General features: G+C 40.2%; 1 protein-coding gene across 2 annotated transcripts in view; it reads left to right on the top strand.

Moving 5' to 3' along the window:
- Positions 1 to 21835, top strand: part of babam2 (BRISC and BRCA1 A complex member 2) — an 84061-nt gene that overhangs the window by 60207 nt on the left and 2019 nt on the right. For both annotated transcript variants that reach the window (XM_072365710.1, XM_072365711.1), the window contains exon 8: positions 15671 to 15770. In XM_072365710.1, coding sequence (XP_072221811.1) covers positions 15671 to 15770 — 100 coding nt within the window. The remainder of the gene's footprint in view (positions 1 to 15670; positions 15771 to 21835) is intronic.

Here is a 21835-nt window from a genome sequence, read left to right as displayed (position 1 = left end):
ACACTGGCAGTCACATACAATGCACCATTAAATCAAACTTTAGGAAATTATTTAGATTCTATAATAAGGAAGGAATATTGAACAGAAGTCTGTAAGCATCTATAGAGTGCAGCTACAGCATGACGAATCCAAACACTCACCTGGTGAGACATCATGGTTTATCTACAGATGTTGATACAGCTAATTCTGGGCTTACACCAAATGATTTTCACAGTCCCAGACTAAAACCTGACTGTCTTTAGGAGTCTAACTGGAGTCTCGGTGCGCTCCCGACATCTCGATCGTTAAGTTTAAGGTGGTAATCTGCAGTCTGCGACCATGTTTCATACCAGTCTTTCCCTAGTCTTGGGCTTGGGATCATATCAAACGTGTTTGATATTATCGCAGTGACGTAACACAATCAACAACCAATAGATTAGCACTGACAAAATCAGAAACAGGAAAGCAGACAGTCAATAACAAACATGTCGGCGGACATAGAAGAACGAGCGACCAGCAGGTGGTCCCCGTCCATATAGCCAAGACCGTGCCATATTCATATTCATATTCCTTGAATCATATCATACCCTCTGTATCCAGATACGTATCGAATCGTCTAATGAGATGGGGATCCGGACCCCTGCTGTAACTCACAATTTGTTGTGATCCAACATCCCTAATTGATAACTGCATATTATAAAGAGGATTATTTACAATCAAAATGAAGCCTAACATGTTATTTTAATCAAAAGATTAGTTTTCCAGGGTTTAATCAGTGCCTGGAGAAGACTTCTTGAAAATGAACATGACTCAGCTGGAACTATCTGCATTTCACTCTGATTATCAAATATGTTTTTCCACTGCCAGTGCACAGAAAGGTGTTAAAGCTTTAATAGGCTGATTTAGCATTTGAACACATTGTTCAGAAAGGGAAAAATGTAGGCACCAAGGTGAAGAAACTGGATTCTCATGGTAACAAAGTGGATGATCCCACACCTTCACATGCAGTTGCCTGGTTAATGGAGCCAGGCTGTGAAAAGTCCTTGTGCAAGCAGCATGGATGCCGCACCACAGACAGTTCAGTATATAAGCTGAAACCTGAGTCTTCTTGTAAACATGTCTTAGTGAAACGCAGAGCAGTGCTCTTGTGGAAGTCCTTTTGCTTTGTCACAAAGGCTGCGAGCTCTTGCATTGTTTGTGATGATAGAAAGCTTATAACCTCGTTTCCATCATTCCCTCTCCTGTCTGCATGCAGCCTTGTCAGTTGTTACTTTGCTGTTTTCTTTGTCTGCATTCTTGATTTGTCGTCCTTTGGTTTACTTCAACATAGCCTCTGCCTGTTGATTTTGTCATCAAAAGACACATTCACATTATGCGGTGCTTCTAGATAAAAAATATCCACATTTGTTTACTGAAACTGACCTCACAAAGGTTGGCTATCTTGAAAATGACAAGGAGGGTCAGCCAAAGTTGACGTGGACTCGATCTTCATCGCTTTTGATTTTTGAGGATGCAGGATACAGTCAGCGAACTCGTGAGTGAGCATCTTGCACCACATTAAGTCACCAAGAATAATCCCACATTCTGATGTCTGGACTCATCAGTTGCTTTCTTTAAAACAATATGGGCCGAACGGAAAAAAGAGATTGATGACACATATTGTCTGAGCAAGGTCTGACTGGATGTCTGCAGACATCCGGGGTGGTAAGTGTGTGTGTGTGTGCAGTTTGTCAGAGTCAGGGCGCTGTGTAGGTACTCCAGCAGTGTGCCCACTGTTTTTGTTTCCGTAAATCTTTTTGTATTGTTATAATTTGTGTGTGTTTGTGTACATTTGTCAGTTTGCATTTGTCGGTGTGTGTGTGTGTGTGTGTGTGTATGTATGTGCAGATGTGTTTGCGGGCATGTGTGAATGTGGGTTTTTATATTCCAAATGTCCGTACGTGCCTGTTTGCGTGTGTTTGCATGCGTGTACCAGTATTTGAATTGGCTCCGCTCTCAGCACAAGGCCCTCGTAGGTGTACATATAGATGTGAGGAAAAAAGCCAGGTATGGGCCCACTCTGACCTCAGGGCCTCACGGTCTGAGCTTCCGTGCCTGGAATAATCTCAGAATGATGTTTATTTACAAGCACACGCCCCGTCGCACCAGGTTAAGAGACCTCTTCTCCCCCCACCACCACTGCTCTTTCTTTCTCTTTCTATGTCTCAACATGCTGTTTTTACTCCCTCCTCTACACTGTATTTCTGTGGCTCATTTAAATTTATAAAACATTTCTAATTCTTCCATACCTCCTTTGTCTTTTTCATTCCATTATCTCTGTAACCTTTACAGTACTCGCTGTTGCTGTCAGAGACATTATTCAAACTGACAGCAACTAAATGTGTTGGTGTCATGGCAGAATGAGCAAAGGCAAGCAAGACTGGGCTTTCAACATTGCACAAGTCTGAGCCGCAGCATTCACATGAATGGTTAAACTCACTCAGTTGGCAATGGTTTTGATTGAAAGCAAGTTTTTACAGTTCTTGAGCCAAAAGAACTGAAGAAAACTATTTAATGTTCTCAATTGTGTTTGTGTTTTATGTAACAGACTGAAATGCACAAAAACCTTTGGAATCTTTTGGAATTCTGACTCATTTCCTCCAGTACATTTAAATGACATATGTTCATGTGTTAGCCAGAAAATGTAGTTGGAAGTCAAACTACTCTTACTTGTATACGTTCAGTGGGGCTCAGACTGGTCAAGCACATACTCACCAGTTCTGTCCTGTGATTTGACCCAGAAGTAACGGAACTATCCATTAAACATAAGAAGAAGAAGAAGCTTGTGATGTTGGACAATAACCACAAGGGATAGCATGCTTTTTTTCTTCTAGAATGGCACTTATGAAATGTACAGAGATGTACTAACAAGCTGAAAGGAGGCATATCAGCACCTGTTGTACTGGAGTGGGACATACTTCAGTCAATAAATCGATATCCCCTCTATGCTTATACACTGGGACAAGGACAGTGATCTAATTAATGTCAAAAACTAGCAGGACACAGGATACACTTGCAGGATAGGTTTCAAAGTAAGATAGTTTATTATAAATCAACGTCTTAACAGGTCTCCGTTCAGTGAAACAAACACTATGAAACACACCATGACACTGAACTCTATAGTTAAAGTAGAGACAGATGTCTGTATAAAACTTTATCAAAAATAACATCAACTCCACTTAGGGAGGAAAACAAAAAATCTTATAAAATGTAATACTTAAATTTATGCTCTCTTCTAAAGAGGCAACAAAGAAAACTCTCCATCGAAAGGAGGACCTAGAATTATAAACTTTAATTCTATAATCAAAATAACTCTCCCTTAATGGAAGTACTACAAAAACTATTACAAAATAAACTCTCCGAAAGGAGGTATCCAAAATCAGGCTATGGAAATTTATCCAGGGTTACTAGAGATACTGAAAAACATTAACAAAGCAAAACACTGAAGGAGTAACGCTCGACTTCAGGACTGAATACAAGATTCAAAACTCGGTAAATTCACAAGGTCGGAAACTAGAACTCAGAGTATCTAATACGGGTTTCGGAGGCTTGTAATGTAGACTATAACGTACAACACACTGGCAACGAGACGGGGAAGACGCAGACTATATACACATGAGGATGCAGGGAATTCTGGTGGAAACACTTGGGGTAATCAAGGGAGAGACTCAGACGAGGGAAGGGCAAGTTATCTGAAACGAGAGGGGAAGTTAGTATACAAAATAAAACCAGAAGTGACAAAACAATATGCAAAAACAAAATTTTCCTAATTGATTGGCAGTATTGATCCTGGTCAGAAGGTTAACACCAAACACGATGGTCTTCCACAACTTTAGCGTGTCCCAACCCTTGAAAGGTCATCTATAGTTGTGTTTTTGTTCATTAACTAAACAAATCTGAAGCGATCTTTTGAAAAGCCACAAAAAAGAAGTTTTTATGAACTGGTTTGAAGTGAATAAACTGGGTTACATGGTGTCATTGGAGGGTGTCTGTATAGGCTATGTAGTTAGTGGTAAGTCGGTAGAAGAAGTCATTTTCTTAACTGGAAACCTTGCCTGTCGACTCGCATCTGAAACATCTGCTTTTGCATAATGACAATCTTTGCAGGTCAGATGCAGTTTGAAAAGTTGTTTCAATTCCCCGTAGGGATGCATTAAGTCTCCTTCAAAACATGTAAAAAAAAAACACCTCATGTACACCATTTTTTTGCTGTTTCCATTCACTTTCTCTCAATCACCTTTTCTTGATGTGAATTGATAACATTGATGGAAACTCTGTCTATTGAAAGCTTTGTGAAGTCTCAACAGTTTCTTACACCAGACTGGATTTCTCTTTAACACCTCTCCCTCATCATTTCAATGAGACTTCAGCAGAGCTCTTTTTAGCTGAACTTCTCGGTTACAAAGACCTTTACTTTGCTGCATGCTCCATGTTTCCTTTATTACAGCTGTTTAGCAGCTGCTGGTTGCAACTTTTTGTGCATGTCAATAATTTAGACCAATAAAAGCAAAAATATTCTTTAAATCAAATCTAAACACATAGACACACAACCACTCCTCATCTCCTTTCTGATAAAATGAACAAGACCTTATCCCCATGTAGCAACTAATTTCATTGCACAAAAGGTCACGTACACGTGTAGCTACTGTCTGTCCCACATAATCCTCATTTATTTCATGCTGCAGGAGCAAATCTCACCATTAAAGTGGGAGACAGCGAGCTATCTTGCTGACAGAAGTTGCATTGCTTGCCTTGATGAAGCACAACTTGCAGGATGTTTCATTAATGCCTCATGTGAATCATTAGACAGAACATTACTCGTTTTGCCTCATTTTAACGAGAAACGTGCTGTTTTCTTGGATGCTTTTCTGTGTTAAAGATCCGGTTGAAGTGTTGAAATAACAGAACGCTTTAGGGTGGAGATTTATGCATTTGTTGCATATGTGTTTTTGAGAGACAGGCTGACCTTAGCACTGCCCAACACCAGACTGAAGCTGCGGCCGTGGCGTGAGAGGCTCCCTTTCTTTGCTAGCTGCAAGACGAGAACTGACAGAGGGAGGCTGAAGGCGGGGAGCTATGGAGTGGATGCTTGCGACGCAGCAGGGGGGTTAGATAAAGGAGGAGAGGAACAAACCCTTTCAGAAACATCTCAAAATGCAGAGGCTTATCCAAGCTCTCATTTACCAGATCTCTTCTGCTTAATGTTTCCTCTTTGTCTTGCCATATTTGCACATATGCAAATCAAGGCCATCCGTGAATATGCTCCGCTACATGTTTTTGTGCACCTTTTTGTCAGCTGTGTGGGAGTGTTTTAATTCATGACCCAGGGCAAAGATGTACGTCTTCTTCACCGTTGTTTGAAGACAAGCGACTGCATGTGTTTGCGAGTTTTTTTTGCATTTGTTTTTATTGATGATGAATGCGTCTTAATTTAGCATACAGATGTTTTTGAGCCAGGCCTTTGCTGTACTTGTGTTTATGCAGATGTGTTACCCTGTTAAGTTTTCCTCCATGTCCTCACTGACCCCTGTTAGTCTTTGGTCTCGTGTTTATGCCCATTATCTCTGCATTTGGCTCCAGTGGAGAGGAAAACTCATTTGTTGCACTGCGCCTGCACATATCTGTTTTTCATTTGGTTGACATTAAAGAGGCTCTGCATTAATCCAGCTACCACAAACCTTCATAGATAAAATTCACATCAGAACAGATTTGGACAATGTTTAACTGTAGCAAATGACAGATCCACAGACCGGCTCAGATTTGGTTTTAACACAGCTGGATTGCAGTGTTTGTGCAGGGTGTCATATCGACTACATTGTCTCAGAGTTTAAATGTTCAGGGCCTCTTCATGTCTAGCATCTTTCTGTCGTTCTACATTTCACTTATTCCTTTTTTCTGTTGTCATCTCCTATCCATCTGTGTATTCTCCCTTTTGCCTCATTTCCTGTACATACAGTTTTGCTCTAACTCACTCCGACCAGTTTTAAGCAACAACTCTTCCCACCTTAACCCTTTAAGTGCAGTTTTGTGGAAAAACAAAATACACTATTATGTATCAGGACATGATGGGGAAAAAAATCTTAAAATCGGAAAAATACCACCCCAGATGAACACATTTATTTAACAAAAACTCAACCAAAATGCAGAAGTTCACCCTTACTTTTTCCATGGATATTAAGGGGGTAAGTGTGGCCAGCCAGGTGCCGCTGATCTAATGCACCTGATCACCTGATCATCAAGTGTGAGCACCTTTTATAAAAGCAAAAGTTTTGGCAGTTGCTGGTCTGGAGCATTCAGGTGTGTATTAACACACTTGGGAGGAGTGACATCGGCAATGATCTTAGAGAAGTAATTGGTGATTTCTGCTGGAGCATTAAACATGACCAAAAACAGAACCTTACCCCCAGGGATTAGCCGGTGGGTTATTATTCATATAACAGATTGTGTTAAAAAAAAAAAGTTAAGCTTTGATTTTTAGTGCCAGAAACTTCAGAAAAAAATCAATGATGAACTAAAAAAGTTAAAAACCTTAAAGAGAAAAGTAGAAATCATAGTGCACAGTTCCTGCTTCTGTTGGGTCGTGTATAAGTGCTCCGTCACCTTTGGTCCCTCAGTTTTTGCATCCGTGAACAGGCAGCCTGATGCTGATGGAGACATACAGGTGAGGGAGCTGCATGTCTGAACTGCTTTCTGCTATTAGCCTCAAAGAATTCTGGCTCTACATCCCATTTAGAATAATCTCCCTGTCTAAAATGAGAGCAACACGCTGTGGCATTTGTTGTACAGCTGCATCTGTGGAGTCTAGTTTCTTCACCTGCACAGAGTGCATCCAGGCATGAACGCTAACTCTATTTTGGATTCTGCATGTTTTATTCTACAGCTTTATCACGGCTACAAGAAAACCTTGACATCAACTCTTATATACACTGTGTTGGAGTAGATGCAAACAAAACATGCAAGCTGCACTTTTGCCCGGTTTTATGTGCACAGCACCATGTTTTCCTCTTACGCTGGCTGTTTGGGGGTGCATTTTTCCATCTGAGTTCACTGTGTTTTAATCAGTCATAATCACATGAGAGGCAAATCACTGCAACTCGACACATGGTTTTAGGTTTCAGTCTTATTTTCTCCAAGTTTACAATGCAGAGATTTCATGTTGAATTAATTCTGCTGTTAAATGCATCTTGTGCAGATACAGACAGATGCTTTTTTTTGTCTTCATTGTGTACTTTTAATGCAAAGCACGGCAGTTGATGAAAACAGACAGCAAAGATGATGTGAGTAACATGAAATTACACTGGATTACATGCTGCATACTTTTTGCAGGATAGCTCAGTCAGGCAGGTTGTAACGAGCATAGAAAAGGTGGATTTCACCACTGTCACTTGATACTGTTACAGCAGAGATATAATCATGAATAAATTCAGTGGCTGATGCTAAAAAACTATATTCAGCTACAAGTGTTACCAAAAATAGGTAACACTAAACAAATACTTTATAAAAACTAACTTTGAACAAAAGAAAAACAAGAAACAAAAGCCAGTCAGCTCTGGGAGTTTCAGTCAGTTCTTGTATGAAGTACATTGTTATTATTATTAATATTGTGCTATTAATATTTAGATTTCAGCTTTGGTTTTGGCACAGCTGGATTTTAGTGTCAATTTCATTGACAGAGGCTGTCAACCGCATCTATTCTGAGGTTTTCCAAATTTGTGCCTGCAGTTTCTCTTCCTTTATGGTTTAATTTGGTCATTTATGTTGTGTGTCCTCCACTCTTCACACCTCACTGACATGTTCACTCATCACTTAATTAACTTTTTTCAGGTTTTTAACTCCAGCCGCATTGGTCGTATGTTTCTTACACCCACCACCCACCCCGCCTGTTTTTCACATGAGTGCCACTTGTCTCTTCTTCCTCCATCTTTCTCTGCTTTTCTATCACTTTCGCTCCTATGCTGATCCCTCTGGCTGATCCTCAAAGGGAGCTGAGAGAGTGAGTGGGACTTAAAAGAGAAAGAAGCGCTGTGCTCTACCCAGCAAGGTCGTTCATTGCTCGACTCAAACGCCGCAATAAAAAAAAACACGACGCACAGGAAAGGAGAGCTTTTCCCTGTCTCGTTTTCTCTTCCCTCCACCTCTCTACTCTTCTCTCCCATCACTCCTGAGTTGTTTGATATCTCACTTTTGTGTCTTTCAGCAGAGCTTGGATCTAAGCGCTCTGAACACAGACTCGTAAGCCCCCTGAGCTAGCGTTATAACTCCATTTCTATTCCCTTTTCCTCTTTTTCTTGCTCTGTCTTCAAACAGATCATCACTCAAATGTTTTTAGCTTTGCAGAGCAGCAAAGGGGGGAAAATAAATAGTAATACCCCAACAGACACCCACATTTTTACTGATATTATGCAGTAGACAGTTTCAGGGGCTCCTCCCTCTGAGGGGACTTTATTTATTTATTTTTCCGCATACATATTGATTATGAGAAGTTAAAACACTCTTATTCTGTAGGTTTACGGATGCACCTGCTTAAAGTTCAGTGTTCGTTTGTTATATAATGGGCACCTGGAAGGAAATGCATTGTGAAAGACATGGTGTTGTACTCCAGCATTTCTCTCCCGACTCAGTTTGACAAACTGTTAAGTGTTAAATTAATGTAGACATTTACAGAGCATTAAAAAATGTGAGCTTTGGAGGCGCCTTTGCAGTGCATTTGTTGTCAAGTTAAATCGTGTCTTTATTAAGGTGTGTTGCGGTGGAGGTCGTGGTATTATCAAGCTTTTAAAATGTAGGATTCAAGGATCCCACTGAGACAGAATAGTAGTGAGAAGGGGCAGTAGTTTGTGACAGGGATCATGTGGGTCAGGTGGGAGTGTGTTTACTTGCAGTCAAATACTTTAATAGCTTCAGATCAAGCATATCTATCCCCATGGATTTTTTTCGGTATCAAACCATTCCTGAAGGGATAATATAAATGACTTTTGTCAACATTGTTTTTCCTTCATTTTTTATTATTTCTCCAAGCTATGTCTAAATTTGCAATCTACTTTGCAAAACTCTCAAACATCATCTCCTGCCATCCTTCTTATACCTGTTTTTGGTTGCTTCCTTGTTTTTTTTCTCCCCACTGTGACCAAGTGCTTGCTCGAAAGGAAGTTGTCCTATTTTCTTTGTCCCCGTTTTTGTGCAGCTTTAAGTACCTGGTGACTTTTAAGACTTTTAACATGTGTGGCATCAGACTGTATTTGCATGAACCTTAAAGTAAAAAATTGTGCTAGAAGGGAATGTTCCCTGCAGCAATAAAAATGCTCATTAGCATGGCTCATCGAAGCTGTACCTGTGATAATGAAAGATTTGACTAAGTAATGAGTTTGTGTCACTGCAGCTTGCATCACAATTTCAGTGTTTAATTGGGCTGTGGAGTCATCATTAGGAACCACTTATCTGCAAAGACTTTGATTCCTTCTTAATTTCAGCCTCTCTCTCTGAGTGTTTTATAACCAGACTCGTTGCTCTTTTCATTTTCGCTCTCACTGCTCGTTTACCTGATTGTACTGTGCCCATGAGATGAGTTGGATACATCTCTCCTTCCCCCAGAAAACCTGCTGCATTGCATAAAAGAATCGAGTGGGCACCGTCTCTGCCCCCAAACCAGATTTAGGAGCCCAGAAAAATCAACACAGAGAGACAGTTTTAGGCTGCAGTGCACTAATGTTTGTGTATCTGCATTTGCCTTTAGGTGCCCGTGTGTGTGTTTGCGCATGTTCTGTGTGGGTGTATATTTATTGTGTGTGTCCCTTCTCCAGGGTCTGTAGAGGTGTTTTATGGCCTTTGAAAAATCTCTGCATTTCAATCAGATATTTTTCAAGGTTTTGTGAACATCTTGTCGCACTCAGAAATTGTCAGTCTGATAAAATAAATTCTCCACCAACACGGCAAACTCGTTTGACAGTCTAAGATGTCGATGCAGACACATCACGCATGCTGCTGCCTCTTTTTCCTCCCTGTCACCTTGAAGCTGCTTTATCAGAGCAGAGTTTCCTCAACAATCACTGCCTTTTTTTGCTAAGTCTTCACTGAAGTCAGACAATTAAATCTGACTAGCTCTGTTTGTTTTGTAAGGAGACTAGAAAGTGAATATAAACTCACTGCGGCCTCACATTTGAGTGTCTGTTTTATAATAAATATACTCATCTACACGACATTTAAAAGGTTCAGACATACCTACCCTTAGATTAAGCCTGTAGGAGTCACCAGAAAATTGCATATATGAGCGCATAGAAGAGAATAGACTTGATTAAGATTATTAAATGTGCAGTGCAGTCAAAATGTGTTTATGCTGAAATTTTATTTAATTTTATGAATGGGTTTTTTGGTGGAAAATGTCTTGTACAAGTGATTGTAAGGCATTGATTTCAAAAGCTATAGAGAAATGTTAATTGTTTCCGTCGTCTTTTTAGATTTATTTGAAAAATGCCCCTCCTGCTCTGTGACAATTAGCAGGTCTTTGGGGCTAGCAGGTTTTCTCACCGTCACTGTGCTTTTTAATCCCCCTCACATATTGTGCAAGGGATTCAGGTTAATTTGGGTGTTTTGAATTGGCATTCATTCCTGTGTCAAGTAAGTCTACAGTAGCATTTATCGGCTCTGGCTCCACTCGGCATCAGTGAGAATGCAGCACCTGGCGGCGCATGCTAATTTTCAGCAGTCAAAGAATCATCAGAAACATGTTTACCAACTGTAACCTCTCACATGGAGGCTAAGTTTGAATCATTTTTGCTTAACTGTGTAGAGAAACATTGAGAGGAACATCATCGTCTCATCAGTCTAACACATCACTGCAAAACAAAAAACTCATAGAAAGCTTCGTAGAATTAAGAAGAAACAATATTCATACTGTAGGCAGTATTTATGGAGAATTTAAGTTGAGGGCGTGCAGCTCTCCATTTGTTTGTGACCTGTGGGGGGTAGAAAGTATAGGTCAGATGGTTATGTGCACCATCCCTGCTGTGAAATACAGCTGGTTGAAAGGGTGAATAGGGGACACGACTCTGTTTTCCAAGGTTATCACATACCTATGAGAGCGTATAATAGTTGTGGCTGAAGCTTTTGTTATTCTGATTTTATCCAAATGGTTGACATACAGAGAATCTACGTAATTTCAGCACCGATGGGCTAAGGCGGTCATCTCATACTGTGAGAAAGAGGTCACTTACTCCAGTTGCCGTAGGCAAGAGGTGCCTTGTCCATTCATAGAGGAAGCATAGGATATTTATTATTTGGTCCTAACAGTCTACAATCAGACTTTGCAGCCCTGCAGGCTTTAGGAAATGATGAAGGCACTCAAAATGGAAATGCTGTGCCTTTGAAACTACATTTAAATCTCCAAACTGTTCCTACTGGCCTCATCTTCCACTTTGATAATGAATCACAGCTGCCCGCCTTCCACTTGAGCCTATATCTGCTCTCACATCGTCACTGCCCTGCTGCCACACACACACAAAAAAAACAAACAAACTGAACTTGGTCACCATCCACCTGAGTCACAGAGGATAATCTCTTCATTTGATGAAGTCACAGGCGGTGTCGCTGTACAGAATGAGTGTCTGCATGTTTACATGCGTACATGTGCACGCTCTACTGTAAATGTGTTGTACAGTAGGTTGCATTGCTCAGAGGGTTTGTGTTGGGCAGCATGTCTGCATGGTGACTCTGGTATGTGTGGGTAGTGTTGAGAGTGGTGTCACCAGTGGAGACAGAAAGCGAGGACTCTTCAGGGTGCCACTCAAAGAGTAAAACACCATAATGTCTAGATTCTTAGTCCACCCACAGGAGGATCAGTTTAAAGCACTTACTGAGTCTGAGTACACTCATATTATCAAAGATGTCTTTCCAGGACTGTTTTACCAACTGTGCTCCCTATTTAGCAAAATAAAGTATGTATACTGTATGTATTGTATACAGCACCGATGCAAGTCTATTCTGAAAATGGCTTTAAAAAAATCTATTTGGGGAAAATGTTTCTGATCCATGACTGTGTCTAAAATATAGAACCCTCCAGGTTAAAAGATTGTAGTGGTCTTACCTAAGTCTAAGATGCTTGAAGCAGAATCTGAGCAGAAAAAGTATCTGCTCCACCACTAGCTGAACAATCTACTGAACATAATCATCCTAAAGGACAATTTCAGTTTAACACAACCCACTTCGTTTCTAGTCAATATGACTGTTGTGTGTGGTTAAACAGACATGAAACCAATTAAGTTTATTTACATTCATAACCAACATAACTGACCAAAGTGCTGTACACAACATCATCTGCAACAAAAACACGGCAGGAAGAATTACAAGAAGCAATAATGACGAGAAGAAAACAATTTCATGAGTGCAAATTAAACACAAAGCAAGCAAATAAAATCCTAAGACCAAACTAAAAGTATTTGCTATTGTTAATCTTAAACATTTGGTTTTGAGTCTGATTGAAGATAAACACACAAAAAAGTCTCCTGAAACAGCCAAATTCATGAGGATTCAGTTTAGGACTTGTGACCAGCATATTCCTCCATGTATGGCAGTTTGTTCACATGTATGAGGCCCACTTTCCGGACAGCAACAAGTGCTGAAGCCAGACTTGTAAAACCCTGAGAGTCCATGGATGAGACTAATTCCTGTTCCTACTAATTCCCACAAATTTATTCGTAGCTTTGACAGACTTGACACTCTGGAGATTAATATAATAAAAAAAAAGTACTGAAAGAAAAGACTGGCCTGGTCTGTTCTCTTTGTGCTAATAAAACCTGTCAGAGGATGCTAAAGAAAAAGCTTTGGTGCAGCCTCACGTATGAAGAAGCCAACAGAACTAGATGAATATTCTGCACAAGGTGGAGATTCCTATGTTTACTTTCAAACCGAGTCAAATCCAAACCTAGTGAAGTTTGAAGTGAACGTGACAATCACCTGAGATGACACGTCTGATCAAGCGTGTGGTTGAAGCAAAGTACGAAGCATGAAACTGTGAACAGAGAGGGAAAAAAAGCTAGAGGAGGTCTCTCATTGTCCCCTTTAAAATCCGCCTTTAAATTGAGATTATTTGTGAATTTTGTAGAAACGACTGAAAGCAACATGTTGCAAGTAAATTAAATCATTCTGTGCCTGTGCTCTATTATACTTCCTTCCAATCCACTGTTTTATGGAGAAATGTTATATTCTTTACCTTACTTTATGTATCTTACAGCTTTAGTTGCTTTTAAAAATAAGATTTTCACCATCAAAATGTTTGAAATCTTGTGTAGAAGTAGAGTTGAAATTATTTATTTTATTGCACCTGGTTTAAAAATGGCTTGTTTAGACAAAGCAGACATTTTGATGGAGTCATCTGGACATTTTGAATTGTTCAGCTAAGAAAATGGTGAGTTTTATCACCTGAAATAGATGAGACGCTCCTGCCTGATGCACACCGTTTTGTCCAGATTAGCCTGTAAGATAAAAGCAGAACTGCAGCCATGGTTTACCTGTTCTGTGTTTTAACTACAATTATGTTTTATTCTTATTTTTTCAGATTATCTGATCCATTTAGTGTTAAATCAGCCCATGTTTGCCTAAATAATTCTAACTTCTATGGTTCTTTAAACGTTAAATGCTCTCTCTCACATTAAGGGGTCATTCACCTTTGAACGCCATTTGTACTTCAGCTTTATTGTTTTAGATAAAATTGAAGGGTAGCAGTTTTGTAAAAAGTTGTTACAAAAGTAAAAGAGATGTGGATTTGAAACTCCCAGCAGGATGAATAGCTGGATGAAAATGACCTTAATCAATCGCAGATTGGTCTGTGTGTTGAACTTGAAGGGAGAATTTACATCTCTGTTATAGCCAAGAACAAAAGTTTTGGAGATCTGAACTCATTGATGTTGCTGTTAGTGGCTGGTCAGCCTCCATTTACAAGTATGTTCAAGTTCAAAACCACTGAAATCCATAAAGCATAACATTTGTTCAGATGCCTGCCACTGACAGAAATGAATGACGAAAACACAGCCATCTATTTTGTGCCTCTGTCCGCATTTCCATCTGAATGATATGGAGCTATTCTTAGATCTGTGGGAGGATAGATGGGCATCTCTTAGTCTTTCATTTTCAAAGGCTTCTCTTCTCGTAGCTGTAAGCCATTTTCAATAGACTATTTGTTGGTGCATGGCAAAATGCGCAGGCTAATGCTAATTATGTGCACAAAGCCTACTGTAAATGGTAGCTTTGGATTGCTTGAGAAAAGGATTTTGACAATAAAAATGGCTTCATGAAATGCACTGCTTCCCTGTGAATAGGACCTCATTAATATTCAGCTGAGCACCAGCTAATAACAGCTCTTATATATATATATATATATATATATATATATATATATATATATATATATATATATATCATATATTTGAATCTTTGTGGAGCGCTCTGGCTGGTATCTTTACAGGATCTTAGTGATCTCAGACTCAAGTCAGTGAACGTTTGTGAATGTGACAGCTCGTTTCCAGCATTAGATTGTGTTTGTTCGGTATTCTAATTAAACCTCTTAGGCCCAGTGTGACCCTGCTGAACCTTTCGTGACCTGTATTAAGAAGTTTTCGACAGAAACATTTGTGGTTTTGGCTCATGAGGGAAAGGTGGAATGCATCATGAGGCTCTCCACCTTCTTCTACTCCCACAGCCTTTCTTTGAAATTGGAGTTTTTGGTCTTGTGCAATTCTTATTGCTTTTGGTGCAGCCTCTCAGATCATAACAGGGTGAAAATCTGGGAAGTGTTTCATGGGAAGAATTTGCTGGTTGTGAATGGATGATGTAATGAAACTGGTGGGCTTATGTTTTACAGGCCGTAACTCACCAATATGTTTCACCTTTGTATCAAAGAACAAGCCCAAAGGACAGCATCTCACAATACGCTATATATTTGACATTTGACATGATATTGCATGATGTCTGCCATGTGCATGCGTTATCCATGCTTAACCTCGTAAACGACCACTTCAGCATTGATTTTCAAAAATGCAACAGTATTTCCAAATGTCATATGACTGTTCTGCTCTAATGAAGAATGAAATAAAAATAGAAAGCATCGGAACCCCCACCCCTCTGTGTCCTAAAATGAGCATTTAAAGCATTAAAGCACTTTCTTAAGACCTTTAACCCATCCTCAGGGTAATCCCTTTGTTTTTTTGCCCCAGATCAGAAAAAATGAGGGAGTGTGACTGCTCTGCTTGGTTAGTCACTGGAGAGCTGCAGCAGCAGATTTCCTGATTAAATAAGCATGCGCTAATCACTAATGGAGCTGTGCTGCAGGATTAAATCAGAAGGATGTCAAAATAATAACTGAACAAGTGAAGAAGAATGAAAAAGATGCCACGGGCATGACTCACTCTTTTTTTCTTTCCTTTTTCATTCCTCAATTTCAGGTACATGGCGGCAAATGTTAATGTGCTTTCGGTGTGATTTGTTGCCTGGTGGTTAACATTAACTTATATAAAATCGAGGAGTCACGCACAGTCTTGAATTGGTCCTGAAGCCATAAAGGTGTCTTAAAATAGATCCAAATTTAAATATGTGATATGTAATATGCAATGATAAGTAGAATTTCCATGCTGACTGTTTGACTGTTCTCTTTTTCTCCAATCAGTGCTCTGGGAGGCTCTTCAGCACTTCACATCCCAGCGTTTCCCAGTGGTGGATGCCTAATTGATTATGTCCCCCAAGTGTGTCAGTTACTCACCAACAAGGTAAAAATCACTGCTTGCCAAGTTCTTTGTGTGCACAGTAGAGTCCAGCATTTCTGTATATTTCGCTTCCAAGCAGCAAGACTTTGACATTTTAAAATGGTCGAGAGCCTCTCTCTCCAAAAAATGGTCTCTCCAAATTTTCTGAGGGTGTTGCAGAAAGTTTTTATTTGGATATTGGCTGCTTTTTATCATTTAATCACTAAAAATGCTCCTAACTCAAAGGATGAACCAGTGTTGCTCTACACATAACGGACAACTTGGCAAAGAAAAGCTTTTAAATTGTATCTTTTGATGGTAGCAGCCTGTCACAAAGACACATGATTTGATAAAGACTTTTGTATGTATTTTAATACAGTTGTGTCTTAATTAGAAGATTTCATACGCTTTTGTACCAGTGTGTGACAGGTGCATGAATAATTTATCACATATTTTGTGCAGCAAAGCATATGTGCACTGAAGGATGCTGTATGTGTATTCATGCACGTGTGTCTGTCGTCTGCCTGTGTGGGCGATTTGGCCAGCCTCCATAGCCTGTCTGAGTACTCGTTGGCCTCTGCAGGTTGACAAGTAGATATGCAACATGGACATGATGTTATGCCATTTCCTTCAGGGCAAATGCCCTTCCCCCGCACCCTCACACACAGGCGTGCACTTTAAGCATACACGTATCCTCTGTTTCTTCCTGTTCACCTGGAATCTGATCAGTAGAAAACCTACTCTTTATTTCCCTCCATGTCTGTGGTTTTTCAAGTCTTGTCGTGTCAGAGTCGCTCCCTCCAGTTCCCTGAAAGTGGCCCCAGCGTGTTTGTGGAGAGCCTTGTTGAAAAGCAATGTCAACAGCAGATAAAGCAGGAGGGACTTCAGGAATGAAGAGTTCTGTTCAGCATGTCGCCATCTCTGTTTTAGTGTTAAAGCACAAAATGATCAGTTTTAAACCTCTTCTGACAGAACTGGCTCCAATTAGTTTCAGCAGGGCTGAGAGCTAATTTAAGGCACTGCTTTCAGAGCAATTTTTGTGTTCGTGAGTTAAAAATTCTGTACAGATGTCTTTCTACCCTAACATAATCAACTAGCATCAAACTTTATTTGCAGCACTGAGGAAAAACTAACATATCATAATTGAGTAATTATTACACTGTGCACTCATAAATAGAAGCACTTTTTATGTGAAACTGTTGCTTTCACCACCACAGCAAATCTGGAGTCTCCTGCCAGACTTTCACTTTAAATCACACAAAATAAACATTACTACAGATTTGGGAGGTCTGGAACCATGCTGATATGTTATTCAAGTGAAGAACTGGTAATGAAGTAAACATCAGTCCAGCAGCATTGATCTTATTTAGACATCAGAGACTGTTCAGTTTACAATAATTATATGAAGCTATGTTTGGATTGTAGCAACATTTTCCAGAAACGTCTTTTAAAGAATTCTTTCCATGGCCTCCTCCAATTCCACCACAGGAACCCAGTATATTCAGGAGTAATTCCCCCCTGAAAACAGCTATGGTAGAGACGCAGTACTTTCCAAGTTACCTGGAACCTTGTGATTGGTTGAGGTAACTATGTCTCATTTCCTCCAACATCGCTCAAAAATAACTTTAAGTTGTAGTGCAGAACTAGGTGTTTCTGTTCGTAAACGCAGCATTTTATCTGAGACGTTCTCAGACTCTCTACTTTCTTTATTCTTCTTACACAGCAGAATCATGAAGGCTATGACTTTGGTTTGGACCCATAAACTTGAGGCACGCTTAAGTACACGTGCAGTTGATAATGTAATGGTGAGAGCGACTTCCTCCCATGCTGGTCCCAGAAGCTCATGTTGACCTTCAACAACATGAATGTGACTGAGTGTTTCTTGTTTGTGACAGTTTACTCTAACAGTTTAATTAAACACAAATGTTGTGGCATTTACATAGATGCCTATTCGGTCTCTTCCACTTTTCCATGAGGTGTCGACAGTTAATTGATTGACACAAGTAGCAGTGTCTGATTTTAAAAATGAACACTTGTTCATTTCAACCAACAGCACCCAGAACTGAGACAGCCTCCAAACAGCTTTTCTTTTTTTGTTTTCACAGGAGCTAAATGATTAATTCAGGCCTGGGTCTGAGGTTTAGAGTAGATTAGGCAAATTAAGTCCTCACCAGAGTCTCTGCACTGAAACGCTGAGCCTTCAGTAAAACCAGGAAGTCTGCTTCAGCTGCGTTAACTCCAATTATGTTAATGTTACACACTTTTATGTGATTGGGGTGTTTTTATTTGTGTCTTACAACACAACCGCTGTGGAAAGATCAGAGATGAATATTTTATTGCTCAGATTTCACTGCTTTCTTGTGACAGTCAGAAGTATCTTCTGGAGCCTCCTGGAGCTTGCCCGACCTCCTTCGCTCGCGCTGCACTCAGTTTCTATTCAACTCCTTTCTTTTAAAGCTCCACCAGAGAAGTTTTTGAACCTTAAAACGATGCACTTCTAGCTTGTTTTGAAGTGCATTTGCTCAGGTTATGCACATTTCTAAGCATTAAATTTCCCCAGTGCGCCTGGAAGCTGAGATACCGCAGTTCATGACTTTGGTTTCCTGCCCCGCACCACATTGTTCTGCTTTATGGTCACTTGACTTTTTTGGGGGGCTGTTGATAGCGTCTATGTGGCCTCTTTTACATTACAATGAATCCGTGTGTATGGCTGTACATGTGCAGGGTTCACACTGAGATTTGTTTTTATGACAGTGGTGTTACATCCCCCATAAATGTAGGGCCAAATTCATTGTTTGCTCTGATTTCTCTGCTTTCTAGCCACAATCTAAGCTCAGTATCCTCATCCATTCAAGAGCTCTGAAAAATAAATTTTATGAGCTTTTGTGACTGTTGAATCTCAAACATTCAGCTCTTACATGCAATACCTCCCTCTTTTTAGCCCCCGGTTCCTGTGGTAAAAATGGAGGGAAGGGCAAGGATAGGACCCCCTAAAATGTTCTTTGTTCCTTGAAAAGGTTCCTGTGGAAGAAATGTAGGTTATGTTTCCATGGCAGCAACACTGTGCTGCCCACAGATGCACCTGTTAATCAATCTAGTACGTTTAGGCATCAACTGATGCTGATTTTTTTTTTTCTTTTTCTTTTTCTCAGTCTAGTTGTCTTCTATTTGCAATATACTATATTTATGGGCTTCTATTACACTTTGACTTGTTTGTATTATAGTATACGGTATCTTAAGCAGTAACAAGGCATGAAAGTGTGGATGTACAACTGTAAACCAGCAGGTAAAGATTTCACATTCAGTTGAAGAAATGTTTGTCAGAGAGGTTTGTGTTCAGATGATTCTGAACACAAACACGTACGCTTCGAGAAGTTCATCTCTGCTGTCAGCGTAACGGTGGTGGGATGATACGGCACAACACATGAATCATCAGGCTGATTAATCAGTACAGTGACTTCTTTACTGTAAACAAAGAAAAGAGCAACAAGCTTTGTGGGTGAGTGTCCCACAAGCTGAGCAGACGCCATACTCAACAGTGAGTCATGATATTTCTGATGTGTTTTTATACTAAATTTACTTTTTCATTAGCACGTCCAAATGTAAACTACATTGTAATTATTCCTAAATTGAATTTGTTTTGTAATGATTGGATTCTGCCTTTTTTTAGCTTAATCGTTTGATTTTAACTGCATGCTGAAAGTAGATGTGCTCAGACAACCAAACGGCATTCATTTTTTTTAAATCAGATCAGTCACACTTTATGATATGAGAGGCAGGGGTGGTGTGAATCGCACAGCAAAAAGCTCTACCAGCATTGTTGCATCACACAGACACATGCGGAACCACAGTAAACGGATGCATGGGCGAGGAATCATGTGTGCGGGCAGGTTTGAATACCTGCGGAGCAACATCACCTGTCTTGCATCACTCAGTGCTCCAGGCAGCCAACAGGAGGGCTTGGCTGTGAGTTGCACTGACAGTGGGTGCAGGAAATCCATTCTTATTGAGGGTGTGCATGTTCAGTGATCCACAGTTCCTTTAAAACACACACTCACTAAATAAACAGTTCTTAGAATATGTGGCCTTGAAGCTTTTGAGAAATCTAAATTGCCGCCTCTGCCGTTCCATGTAAACATAATTGAACAAGAGGCTGAGTCACAGTGTGGGTCTGTTTGAGAGTTCTCAAAGTGACGAGACCCATCAAACACACAACTGTGTTTCAGAGATTACTACTGTCACTACTTTCACAAAATGCTGCCATTCATACGTGGTTGATGAGTAATCACAAATGTGCACTTTGCAGAGGCGAAACTAACTCCAGCTAAAGCATGATACATCCACACATGTTTACTACAGCAGTGAGTTAGGATAAGATTGTATTACTGAATATACATACTTACAGACACATAGACGATAATCCATCTGGCCTGTGTCTTTGCTCCTGCTGACGTTTGGGAGGTGAAGCCTTGTCTGTACTTTGCACGATGTCTGATAAGGACTTGAGGTTCATTTGTTGTAGTTGCACAGCTGGAATCGCTCTCCTCTGGTATTTATCAGGTTTGGTGGCAAAGGTTTCCTCTAAGGTCACTGTCAAAATCACATTAACAACTCCAGTAATCAGAGCTTCACCTGCACGGTCACCTTCACAGCTGGCTGGATCACTGCAGGCTTTCTCACCTGCCCAGGTCATTCAGCAGTAAAGCGAGCCCTGAGCTTCTCCTCTCTGGACTTAATTGTTAATCACACCTGTCAACTTAAGCTCACCTTGGCAGAAAAGAGGGTTCATATATGTCCGCTTGTATAAATTACATCTTTAGGTAGCAATGATATTTTACCCTTTGGTGTTTCCAGGTAGTGTTACTGTTACCATCGCTGTCACGAGGACCCAATAACTTTTACTTTTCCTCCAAGACAAAAGAGCCAAAGTGAAATCGTCCTAATTTTATGTAGAGAAATAACGTGGCGTGGGTAAGGCTTAATATGAACTCTTACCAGGGATTTGCATCAGGCGTTTATAGGTGCCCTTTAGATCGTGTTTGGACAGCATTTAAGGATTAAGATTGGGGTAAATATTTATTGTATATATGGACCTTATTTTTACTCATTGTCCCCATTTCACTCATTTCATGTCCTGATTTGACTTGAAAGAACTTAGTTCCTGGCCCAGTTTATCATGATGGCCTTCCTAACCAGCGTTAAAAGCTTCATGTTGATCTGTTGATCTACCAGTTTACTTGTATTTGTGCAAACTACTGAGTGACATAAATAGTAGTTGATTGTCACCACCTCTCAACAAGCTCCACAACTGCTCCCAAACTTAGTAATGCCATTTTTGTACAAAAAGTAGCTAATTTAAACATTTCTTTAAAGGCAGATATGCTAACTGGAACAAGCTGAGCAGGTTTTTTATCACTGCTCTGTGGGGTACGGCTGACTGGTCCAGTGTACTTCTACCTTCCAGAGAACAGGAGTGTTACTATGACAGCATAAGGGACGGTATTACACTGTATCCCGCAGGCTGTACTCTAAGATAATCGGGCTCGTTACTACTTTCGATCTCACTATGGACCATTAGCGTCATGTGCTCCCACTGATGCCGAGCTGGAGCCATTTGTGCTGCAGTCATTTGATTGTGAATGCTGATGAAACATTTAACCATTGCACTCAAAAGACAGATGTTTGCAGATTTTTTTAGTTTGTTTGTTTCCTATGGTAGCTTCATTTTAATTGATCAATAACAGTGATGCAAACAGCATCTCTTTAGCTTTTAAAGAGGTTCAATGATGCTTTTTGGTTTTCCAGTTGTGGTTCTGTGACACATGGGTTGAACACACACATTGTCTGTGCTTTGAAGCTGCAAACTCTGAAAAAAACAAGTTATGATATAAACATGTTTGCTGACTGAAGTATCGTACATGGAAATGTTGAAAATGAGAGGGGCACAAACCTGTGAATAAAAAGCAGCTTGCAGCTCACTTTCTGACCTGCTGTGTGGGGCTGGTTCCTGCTGTCCAGATGAAAAGTAATGAATCCTCTTCCCCAGAAAGTGATTGAGGTCAGCCATCTCTTCCTGTTGTAGTTGTCTG

This window comes from Leuresthes tenuis, unplaced genomic scaffold (assembly GCF_036924035.1).
Source record: "Leuresthes tenuis unplaced genomic scaffold, fLeuTen1.0.hap1 SCAF_15, whole genome shotgun sequence".
NCBI lineage: Eukaryota > Metazoa > Chordata > Actinopteri > Atheriniformes > Atherinopsidae > Leuresthes > Leuresthes tenuis.
The sequence above is the reverse complement of the archived record's forward strand: the minus strand, read 5'-3'. Positions and strand labels throughout refer to the sequence as shown.